This window comes from Vitis riparia, chromosome 10 (assembly GCF_004353265.1).
Source record: "Vitis riparia cultivar Riparia Gloire de Montpellier isolate 1030 chromosome 10, EGFV_Vit.rip_1.0, whole genome shotgun sequence".
NCBI classification, from domain to species: domain Eukaryota; kingdom Viridiplantae; phylum Streptophyta; class Magnoliopsida; order Vitales; family Vitaceae; genus Vitis; species Vitis riparia.
In genome coordinates, this window is record NC_048440.1 from 17439900 (window position 1) to 17452386 (window position 12487).

General features: G+C 37.3%; 1 protein-coding gene across 1 annotated transcript; it reads right to left on the bottom strand.

Moving 5' to 3' along the window:
* Positions 1-355: 355 nt before the first annotated feature.
* Positions 356-10077, bottom strand: LOC117923158 (protein SMG7L-like). Its single transcript, XM_034841397.1, has 5 exons — positions 9995-10077; positions 8894-8936; positions 8693-8815; positions 8371-8579; positions 356-2822 (listed from the first exon to the last, which is right to left on the bottom strand). The coding sequence occupies exons 1-5, from the start codon at positions 10075-10077 to the stop codon at positions 758-760; spliced, it is 2523 nt and encodes an 840-aa protein (XP_034697288.1). The 3' UTR covers positions 356-757.
* Between the last annotated feature and the right edge of the window lie 2410 nt (positions 10078-12487).

Below are 12487 nucleotides of genomic sequence, written 5' to 3' on the forward strand. Positions count from 1 at the left end.
TGAACCGTTTTGGTTTTGTCCGATTTGCCGATTCAACCATCGATTCATCCAGTTCCATGCCGGTCTGAAGCTCTTTCTGACTCAAAAGTTGAACCCGAACCAAACCTGGGTCCGATCGACGGTTTGACCGGTTGAACTGGCCGATGCGGTCCGATTTTTAAATCATTGATAGACACCAACTAATATCGGGTAAATTCAAGATATTATCAATAGTAAGATATAGATGGATTAAAAATATGATGTTGTAATATTGAGGTAATAAATAATAAATAGATGGTATTTATCTCCCGTCATTCTTATACGATCCCAGGGTGAAGGAACAAAGGGAAAATAAAAAATAAAATGGCCTCTTGAGAAACTAACAAATAAATGAGGTGATCAAATGTAGATTCGTATTTCCCCTAATGCCATTACTAAAATTTAATTCACAGTGGCACAGCTCAGTGAAAACCTACAATGCCTGGTTTTCTAAAACCCTGTTACCTGTAATCAAGGTAGCTGAAATGCCAAAAGAAAACAGGAGGGGGGCAACCCATCAGCATTTCTAGATGAGGGGCTAAGCCTGCTCTGCAATACATTACATTCTGATTTAAGAGGGGAACAAGATCCATACCAGATCAGAAAGAGCACGTTTGGGCTTTCACAAGAAAATCCATATAATTATGAACAGCAGAATTTTTCTCTCAAGAGGGCATGATCAAACATATGTACATGTGTGCTCGTAACATTTGATTTTGATAACCGAACCTTTCTCATATCAATTCCCCATGTAAGTAGGACCTCTCACTTGTGGATCCTGAGGCAGTCGCAATTCTTTTTCTTTAAGATATTGCAGAAGCTGCTGCTGTTCGTCTCTTAGGTCAGTGGCAGCACCATACCCGTATGGAAATGGTCTTTGGTAACCATGAAAGAGCTTCTCTCTCCTTTGTTCATCTACACCGTAAACAAGCGTTGACCCAGGATGCAATGGTGGGCTCTCCAAGTATATCAATGGGTTGGAAGCCAACGGGTTTCCCCATCTATCAAAAAGATCAAACCTGGAAGCATCATAACCATGGAAGTCCCCAAGGTTCCCAGCTGCAGAGAACTGAACTGGCCGCATATGAATATTGGCCTGCTCAAAATTTTGGTTGTAGTTGTAGTGGTGAAACCATTCAGGAGAGCTTCTCGCACCAAGTAATGGTGAGTGTCCATAAATGAGGCCTGGAATACTAGGAGTGTAATCAACTGGCCCATGAGTAGCAGTCCAATTTGAGTACCCACTTAGCGGTGATGCACCCATGAAGTCACCGGTCTCGTTAATGACCCCTGGGCTCTTGCATTCAGGAAAACTAGATGGGACACCACTAAACCAGACAGCATCGTCAGGTAATAATGGGGCAGACGGCATTGGAGCTATATACGGAGGGGAAGAGTAATGCAAGGTTGGAGAGACATGCTCAGAAGCAGTGACAGAATTCTTTGTTTCATCCATGGAGAGACCAATAAATGATGCAGAAAGTGTTTCCTCAACAGTTTCCTCAACAGGCTCTAATCCATGCTTGTTAAAATTACTTGTCCCTTTCTCTCTTTCAGTGCTCAAACTTCCTCTATTGAGGACCCAAGAACTAAGCGAGGGAGGCCTGGCAAAGACAGGGCCTTCTGAAAATGGGCATACCATTGATTCTTTGATAAGAGCCTCCAATGGCTCGAATGACTTCTTGCTTCTGAAATTAGTGATGGTGGAAGTGGAAGTCAACGGATCACCATAAGCCTCGTTCTGTGCTATAAGTAGTGATGAGGCACGGCGCAGACATTCATCAGAAGGTTCTGCTTGGTCCCCTATGTCTTCTGGAAACATTAGATCATTTTCGGTACTAGAAGTACAAACTGGTGCTGAATTATATCTGGTTATAGGTTTGAAGAGAATAACTTCTTCCTCTTCAACAGCAACAGATTTGCTATGCACTTGAGGGCTGCTCTGATTTTCCCCAAGTATCTGTTGCTCGCATTCTTTGTTGATTTCACAAATAGGCTGACAGGGCAGTTCTACTTCAACAGCAGAGCAAGGCTCCACCAATTCTGATCCTCTGCTATTGGGCGATTTTTTTGACTCCCCGGTGTAGAATTTTCTTTCCACCTCATCATAGATGATCCACTTCCGAGAATCACTGGATCCGTTTGCAATCTTAATTGCTGCATGAGTGATTCGTTGACCACGACATTCATTTCTACTCTCATAACTGTTTAAGTTTCCCCAATGTGCACCAAAATCTAATGACTCATGTGCATGAACAACTGGTGCAAAGCCACGCAGCTCATAGTCTTCCCACAGAGCAGTAGAATCTGGAGACTCGACATTACCCCTTTTATCATCAAGCTGATTCAGAAGCTCAACAAATGCACCAAAAAAGTACGAAATGGCACTTTCGCTTTTTTCATCAGCTCCAAATATTTCCTCTTTATCAAGGACGGCCACCAGCCACTCCACAAATACAAGCACAGCCGGTAAAATGGGGCAATCATTGACAGGGTTTCCCGTCAAACATCTATCAGTAAAACAACCCATGCAAATGAATGTAGCAGCCAATGCCAACTGTGTCAAGGCAGGTTGCTGCATATCATTTTTGGTTTTTGGATCGTTTTGTTCTGGGCTTTTAGTTAGGTTTTCAATGATGAAGATGAGCACAGAAACAACTTGGATGGCTCGAAAAGGACCTGTTCTCCCAGCATCTGTACGCTGATATGACTCCAATGTGGCTTTTAATTTTGTATTATCCAGTGCCATCAACCTTTTCAACTCTTTCATAGTGGATGCAAAAGTGGAAGGGAAATCCTCCAAACTGCATTACACCAAAAATGTGCAGCAGGGGTCAGAACAAAGAAAATTTTGACTACAGACATTAAATAATCCAGCATCTGATCTACAAATATGGAATTGGCAACACCAAGAATACAGAAGACTAAATTTCACACTTGCTGTATATGGCTTCCTCACAGTCTTAGAATGATTTTAGTCATGTCTACATTATGAAGCAAATCAATTGTCTAACTACATGGAATTGAGTGAGATTTGTTGTATCCCTACATTCAATCACCTCAATAAAAGAACTTAAGTACGATCTTTGATCTCATGTCTAAATATTGTTTCAGTGACAAAATGCCCTCATTTTGCATTATAATAATAAAACCATATTAACCAAAGACACTATCTTATAATTTTTCTAACGACATGGCATTATAAACATGTGTATTTCCGAAGTTTCAGACCCATGCCTAATAATAAGAGATCATATATTTGTCGGGCTTTGTGGAGTCTAGTTTTGTTTGATCCGGTTTGGCGACCCGCCCCGAATAATATTGCATGACTTTTTAATGGGAGATTTATTGAGGCTTGTTGGGCCCGTCTAGCCCATTGTGGAATCACCTTTTGTAATTAGGGCTTTTTAGTGTGGTGTGGATGTCGTGTTATATATAGAGAGAAAATATTATAGTCGTCGTGGTTGTACTCTGTATTCTTCCCTGATAATAATGATATTCCTGTAACTTCGTGGATGTAGGCGAATTGCCGAACCATGTAAATACCGTCTTGTGCGTGTGATTGTTTTTCTTTGGCGTGTGTTTTCTCTATTTTTGTTTCTCATAGGTTGGGAATTCGGTTTAATTCCCTTCAACTGGTATTAGAGCTTAGGGTTAGGTTTGAGTGGGAGCAATGGCAGAGGAAGCAGGAAAGACGTCTGGAATAGAAAAGTTTGATGGCACAGACTTTGTGTATTGGAGGATGCAGATTGAAGATTATCTCTATGGGAGGAAATTACATCTGCCTCTTTTGGGGACAAAACCTGAGAGTATGAAGGCTGAGGAATGGGCGCTTTTTGACAGACAGGTTCTAGGAGTTATTAGGTTAACTCTGTCTAGGTCTGTTGCACACAATGTTGTAAAGGAGAAGACCACAGCAGATCTGATGAAGGCTTTGTCCGGTATGTATGAAAAGTCGTCCGCAAACAATAAGGTGCATCTGATGAAGAAATTGTTCAATTTGAAGATGACAGAGAATGCATCAGTAGCACAACATCTAAATGAATTTGATACAATCACAAATCAATTGTCGTCTGTAGAAATTGATTTTGATGATGAGATTCGTGCTCTGATCGTCTTGGCTTCTTTGCCAAACAGTTGGGAGGTAATGAGGATGACAGTAAGCAATTCTATGGGAAAGGAAAAGCTCAAGTACAATGACATACAAGATTTAATTCTGGCTGAGAAGATTCGCCGAAGAGATGCAAGCGAAACCTCAGGATCTGGTTCTGCCCTAAACCTTGATACAAGAGGTAGAGGTAATGACAAAAATTCAAACCAGGGTAGATCAAAATCCAAAAATTCTAATCGCAACAGAAGCAAATCTAGATCAGGCCAACAAGTACAATGCTGGAACTATGGGAAAACAGGTCACTTTAGAAGGCAATGCAAAAGTCCTAAGAAGAAGAATGAAAATGATTCTGCTAATGCTGTAACAGAAGAGGTACAAGATGCATTACTTCTTGCAGTAGACAGTCCACTTAATGATTGAGTTTTGGATTCAAGAGCTTCATTTCATACCACTCCACACCGAGAAATTATACAAAATTATGTTGCAGGTGATTTTGGTAAGGTGTATTTGGCTGATGGTTCAGCCTTGGATGTTGTGGGTCTGGGAGACGTCCAAATATCGTTGCCCAATGGGTCTGTTTGGTTACTGGAGAAGATTCGACATATTCCTGACCTGAGGAGGAATCTGATTTCTGTTGGAAAACTTGATGATGAAAGACATGCAATACTATTTGTTGGTGGTACTTGGAAGGTTACAAAGGGAACTAGGATATTGGCTCGTGGAAAGAAGACCGGTACTCTGTATATAACCTCATGTCCAAGAGACACAATTGCAGTTGCTGATGCAAGTACTGATACAAGCCTATGGCATCGCAAACTTGGTCACATGAATGAGAAAGAATTGAAGATGTTGTTATCAAAATGAAAACTACCAGAATTGAAGTCCATTGATTTTGACATGTGTGAAAGTTGCATCTTAGGAAATGACTTCTTGCTTGTAAAAAAATGTGAGTTTTTTGAAAACTGGCAGGACACCGAAGGCTGACAAATTGGAACTAGTACACACTGATTTGTGGGGGCCTTCTCCAGTTGCATCCCTTGGTGGTTCAAGGTACGACATCACTTTTATTGATGACTCAAGCAGAAAGGTATGAGTTTATTTTCTGAAAAATAAATCTGATGTATTTGAAACTTTTATGAAGTGGAAGACCATGGTTGAGACAGAAACAGGTTTGAAAGTAAAATGTTTGAGGTCAGATAATGGAGGAGAGTACATAAATGGAGGGTTCAGTGAGTATTATGTTGCATAGGGAATTGGGATGGAGAAGACCATTTCTGGGACACCACAGCAGAATGGTGTGGCTGAGCGCATGAACAGAACTCTCAATAAGCGTGCTAGAAGTATGAAGTTGCATGCTGGACTACCAAAAACTTTTTGGACTGATGATGTTAGCACTATAGCTTACCTGATAAATCGAGGACCATCAGTTTCCATGGAGTTCAGACTTCCTAAGGAGGTTTGGAGCTGTAAAGAGGTGAAGTTTTCACATTTAAAAGTTTTTGGTTGTGTTTCTTATATTCATATTGATTCTGATGCTCGTAGTAAATTTGATGCAAAGTCAAAAATATGTTTTTTCATTAGCTACGGTGATGAGAAATTTGGCTATAGGTTTTGGGATGAACAAAACAGGAAAATCATCAGAAGTAAAAATGTGATATTTAATGAACAGGTTATGTACAAGGACAAGTCAACTGTAGTGTCAGATGTTACAGAGATAGATAAAAAAAAATTTGAGTTTGTCAACTTAGATGAATTGACTGAAAGTTTGTCCAAAAAGGGGGTGAAGAAGATAAGGAGAATGTAAATTCATAGGTAGATCTATGTACACCTATAGCTGAAGTTCGCAGATCTTCCAGGAACATTAGACCTCCACAACGTTATTCACCTGTTTTAAATTATCTCTTGTTGACTGATGGTGGTGAGCTAGAGTGTTATGATGAAGCCTTGCAAGATGAGAATTCAAGCAAGTAAGAGTTAGCCATGAAGGATGAGATGGATTCCTTGTTGGGGAATCAGACATGGGAGCTGACTGAATTGCCAGTAGGAAAGAAGGCTTTGCACAACAAGTGGGTATACAAAATAAAGAATGCGCATGATGGTAGCAAACGTTACAAGACCAGATTAGTTGTTAAAGGGTTCCAGCAGAAGGAGGGCATTGACTACACAGAGATATTTTCTCTAGTTGTGAAGATGTCAACAATCAAACTTGCACTGGGAATGGTGGCTGCAGAAAACTATCATCATGAGCAGTTAGATGTGAAGACAGCATTCCTTCATGGTGACTTGGAGGAAGACCTTTACATGATTCAACTAGAAGGGTTCATTATTCAGGGACAAGAGAATCTAGTCTGCAAATTGAGAAAGAGCTTGTATGGCCTTAAACAAGCTCTTAGATAGTGGTACAAGAAGTTTGACAGTTTTATGCATAGAATTGGGTTCAAGAGATGTGAAGTTGATCACTGTTGCTATGTTAAATCTTTTGACAATTCTTACATCATATTACTGTTGTATGTGGATGATATGCTTATTGTAGAGTCTGACATTGAGAAGATTAATAATCTGAATAAACAATTGTCCAAACAGTTTGCAATGAAGGATTTGGGAGCTGCAAAGCAAATCCTTGGTATGAGAATCATTAGAGACAAGGCTAATGGTACATTGAAGCTTTCACAGTCAAAGTATGTGAAGAAAGTTCTCAGCAGGTTCAACAGGAATGAAGCTAAACCAATGAGCACACCATTGGGTAGTCATTTCAAACTAAGCAAAAAACAGTCACTGAAGACAGAAGAAGAAAGGGACCATATGAGCAAGGTGCCCTATGCCTCAGCTATTGGCAGCTTGATATATGTTATGGTGTGTATAAGGCCAGACATTGCACATGTAGTGGGAGTTGTGAGCAGATCCATGAGTAGGCCTGAAAAGCAGCATTGGGAGGCAGTCAAGTGGATTTTAAGATATTTGAAGGGTTCATTAGATACATGTCTTTGCTTCACAGGTGCAAGTTTGAAACTGCAGGGTTATATAGATGCTGATTTTGCTGGTGATATTGATAGTAGAAAGAGTACTACTGGGTTTGTTTTTACTATAGGTGGTACAGTTATATCATTCTACTATAAAAGCTGAGTATGTTGCAACAACTGAAGCTGGAAAGGAGATGATTTGACTACATGGTTTCTTAGATGAATTGGGTAAGAAGCAAGAGATGGGCATTCTACACAGTGACAGTCAGAGTGCAATTTTTCTTGCAAAAAATTCGGCTTTTCATTCAAAGTCGAAGCATATACAAACAAAATACCACTTTATCCGTTACCTTGTTGAAGATAAACTGGTAATACTTGAGAAGATTTGTGATAAGAACCCGACAGACATATTGACTAAGGGTGTCACTATTGAGAAGTTGAAGCTGTGCACAACTTCAACTGGTCTTCTAGCTTAAGGACAGGAGGATGAGTTGCAAGGATGAGGGATTGTTTCTTGGAGGATAGCGGTTTGATGTTGGTGATTGAACTAGTCTCCAAGTGGGAGATTTGTCAGGCTTTGTGGAGTCTAGTTTTGTTTGATCCGGTTTGGCAACCCGACCTAAATAATATTGCATGGCTTTTTAATGGGAGATTTACTGAGGTTTGTTGGGCCCGTCTAGCCCATTGTGGAACCACCTTTTGTAATTAGGGCTTTTTAGTGTGGTGTGGTTGTCATGTTATATATAGAGAGAAAATATTGTAGCCGCCGTGGTTGTACTATGTATTCTTCCCTGATAATAGTGATATCCCTGCAACTCCGTGGATGTAGGCAAATTGCCGAACCACGTAAATATTATATTGTGTGTGTGATTGTTTTTCTTTGGCGTGTATTTTCTCTATTTTTGTTTCTCACAGGTTGGGAATTAGGTTTAATTCCCTTCAATATTGTCATGTGCCAAGTTTACAAAGCATTTAGTTAGAAAATTTTGTGTTGTGTGCAATATGAATTAAGAAAAAAAATTGAAAAATGTGAGACAGTTAAAAAATTTTAAGGTAGGTACATCTATGCTAGCATACTGCAATAAAAATTAGACAAAGTTACAAAAACATGAATTTTGAGTGTGAACAAGAGTAGATGACTGGAATTGACAGTATAGGACCAGATCAACCGGCATATGTGAAGCGTTCTTGCAACAAACGGGGGGCAAAACTTATAATCAAAGTAAAGTATCATAATAGAAGTTAAGATTGTATAGAAATAAAATCTTCTGGAATAAGTACCTGGATTTTATGAAGAAAAAACTTATCATTCTAATAATAAGGGACCATAAATCAGTTTCCACAGAATGGACTTCTTCAGTGGAACTTGATATGTTGCAATTTGAGGAACCATCACTTGATTGTGATTGGATCATCTCAAAGGACTCGGATGGTTTTAAGAAATCAAAGTGGGCCTCCTCTGAAAGGGACTGCAGATTGGATAACCTGTTCTGTAAGAGCATAGGAAGCAGTTCAGGACCCCAAGATACACAGCAAAAATCAACATGAATCTGAAAAATCTAACAATTATAAGCAACAAAACATTGACATTAGAAATTATTACCTCTTCAAAGAGTACAATGAGGTTCTTCCAGGCATCGGGAAAAGGTTCTTTAACAGCTAAACTTCTTACACAGTGGTACAGAGCAAGGAACTCATCACCAACATATGTTGCCAATACAGCCAACTACAAATGAAAACGAGCACAGTTAGTTACATACATAATCTCCAAAATAGAATAGTGCTTGGAATCATGTAGACATACTTCATATGATACAAATGAAANGCTAAGCATCTTGGATGCATGCCTGGGAATACACACAACATGCAAGTTAAAAAGCTCAAAAAATATAAAATAAAATAAAATAAAAACTAAACAATAAAAATTTTCAAAAAAAAAATGATTATAATTGGATAGATTGAACAAACTAATTTAAAAAACATCTTTCACATGTAATATTGTTTAAATAGTTATAAAAGCATGCAAGTGAATTAGTTTATGATACTAATAAGAATTAAAAAACATAATGAAATTAAGGCTAGCTAAATAAGCATTATTTTTTATTTTTTTAAATAAAAATGAAAATAATGATAAACATGTGATTAATAACAAGTCAATAATTGTTTGAAAATAAGTTATTTTGAATTTCTTGTTGCAAGTCATGAATCAAGACATTTTTTTCTTGACTGATGTGAGGAATTTATGAGAAATGCAAAGATTTCTTCTTCTTGTTCTTTTTTTTTTTCCCAACAATTTTCATTGGCTCAAAGTTGCATTGTTGTGATTCCAAGTAGTTTTGTGAGTTAGCCTAGATTCATATCCAAGTTAGTCTCTGGTTTTTTTTCTCCCATTTCATTGAAGCAGAGTCACACAATGGAAACTGCAGGTCATCTCGTTAGCCACTCATGTTTCAGATTCATTGGGGCCATGGCCGAGATGGATAAGACTCATTCATATCACACCAGTCTCAGCCAACACTTCCAACCGTGTATTTGACAGAACAATTCCATAGTTTAAACTTTTGCTATGTCAGACACTACCATTATGCTTGTTTCTAGGAAAGTATGAGGAAATAAAAGAAAAAAGCTAAGAAATTATTTTTTTATGTTTGGTTGTATCATAGAAAATATAGATGAAAATAAAATAAAATTAAATTAGTTACAAACATATGAATTTTTAAATTATTTAATGTTTACATAAAAGAAATAAAATAAGTGAAATGAGTTTGAAAGAACATATAAAATAATTTATTGACTTAAATTTATTTTTTATTTTTCTTTACTTTTTTTTTTCCTTCTACTTTCCTTTTTAAATTCTTTCCCTCACATTTTCTCTTGAATTTTCTAGAAACCAAACATAGCATACCTCATATTGAAACATGTGTAAGTGTCACTGTACATAGATTTGGATAAGTAACATTTACAAACAAGAACTTGCATATTCCCCATAATGAAATCAATTCTTGAACATATATCCTTTCACCAACAGCAGTTCTGCAGAAACTCAAGCATAGCCACAACATACCACAGAGATATAAGCATAAACTAACTTAAGTCTGATTAAATCCACATCTTCTAGAAAATAAAACCTAAGATGCAAAATCAGAATCAGCAGTGCTCATCCCAACTATCTGAGATTTCCTTTATGGAAACAATTATGCACCTGAATCTAACAGCCGTGAATCAAATATGCCAAAAGGGAAGTATAGCAACACACTGCACAGAAGGGTATGAGAAAGGACAGCCAGACCCAAATTAGCAGAATAGCATCATGATACCTTGCCATAGCCAATTTCACACAAAACAAAACCCAAAACATAAGACCACACAATGTTATTCTAAAGTTAAAAACAAAATATTTCAAGAATTTTTGTTTGTAAAAAATTTAAAAACAAATGCTTAAATTATCCAACTTATCCCCATTTATTCAAGTAGCAAAGATATACATTATATTTCAAACTTTCCCAAGTTATTCCTGAATTGCATATGAGCCAGAAATACAGTGAGGATTTCCAAATTGTTGCACATCACTGTGATCTAGAAACATTTCTTTCTCTTTTTTCTAACAAACATTGATTTCTCTACTCAAATTCATTCTCAAATTTCTCATTATACTAAGTTGATGTTTTCCAAACCAAATTTCCGATGATTCCAATTCCAAATTTCTATGCATGAACAGAACCTCTTCTACCATCACCAGAAACAACAATTCATCCAGAGTTAGTCTATATAGAATAAACGAAGTTCAATTGACGAGTATGCAAATAAATAAGTCGAAAATCACAGAATGTGAGGAAGAGTTAATGTACCAGCTAAGAAGCAAGAAGAGGCTTGCTGTGATGAGAACAAGGAAAATCACATGAAGTGTTAAAGCGGAATCACTAGAAGAGAATGCTAAACCAAGCATAACAGCCAGACTCAGACCCAGCATCAAAAACGTTGTTTTTAGCGTAGTCCATGTTGGACCCTGAAATTTAAACATCAACATATCACAACTTTTTAAAGAAAATTACAGGAAAAAAAAAAATTCCAATCAGAGATTCAGCTGAGGAATTACGGACGTTGACTCCAGGACTTAGGGCTCCGAGAAGAACTGCTTCTGCTGGTGATATTTCTTTTTGCCCAGACTGTTGGTTTTCCATTTTCTTCGTCTTTGATCTAGGGTTGCAGATTCTTCACCTACGGTGAGAGAGCGACTGCGCGAGACAGAAATTGCGTTGGGTCGGGCCTATATTGGAAATAGGACTCGGTTTCCAAATGGATTTTTTATTAGATTTGTAACAGCGACTGGACTTAGTGTTTGGGTTTGATTGCCCAATCCATCTAATTTGTTTACCAATTTTATATCTTTACAATTATAATTATCATAAAATTAAAAAAATTAAATAACTAAATAAAAATTTATAAATTTCATTATAAAGATTATTGTTAAAATCAAATGATCCCTTTAATTTTAAGTTTTAAAAAATTAAAATTGGAAAGTTGAAACAATAATATATATATATATATATATATATATATATATATATTATATATATATATATATATATATATATATATATATATTTAAATACCATAATGTGTTAATGGATTAAATGGGTTACGAGTTAACAATCAATTTATATCCAATTCAATATAATACATTTATTTATTTATTTATTTTATAACCGAGGAACTTCCGTGGTCAAGTCTTTAGGACTCTCAATGGGATCCAAGCCTCAAAGTGCTGACCTCCCCAAAAACCCAAATTCTCAATTGAACTGAACCGTTTTGGTTTCGTCCGATTTGTCGATTCAACCATCGATTCATCCAGTTCCATGCCGGTCTGAAGCTCTTTCCGACTCAAAAGTTGAACCCGAACCAAACCTGGGTCCGATCGACGGTTTGACCGGTTGAATTGGCCGATGCGGTCCGATTTTAAATCATTGATAGACACCAACTAATATCGGGTAAATTCAAGATATTATCAATAGTAAGATATAGATGGATTAAAAGTATGATGTTGTAATATTGAGGTAATAAATAATAAATAGATGGTATTTATCTCCCGTCATTCTTATACGATCCCAGGGTGAAGGAACAAAGGGAAAATAAAAAATAAAATGGCCTCTTGAGAAACTAACAAATAAATGAGGTGATCAAATGTAGATTCGTATTTCCCCTAATGCCATTACTAAAATTTAATTCACAGTGGCACAGCTCAGTGAAAACCTACAATGCCTGGTTTTCTAAAACCCTGTTACCTGTAATCAAGGTAGCTGAAATGCCAAAAGAAAACAGGAGGGGGCAACCCATCAGCATTTCTAGATGAGGGGCTAAGCCTGCTCTGCAATACATTACATTCTGATTTAAGAGGGGA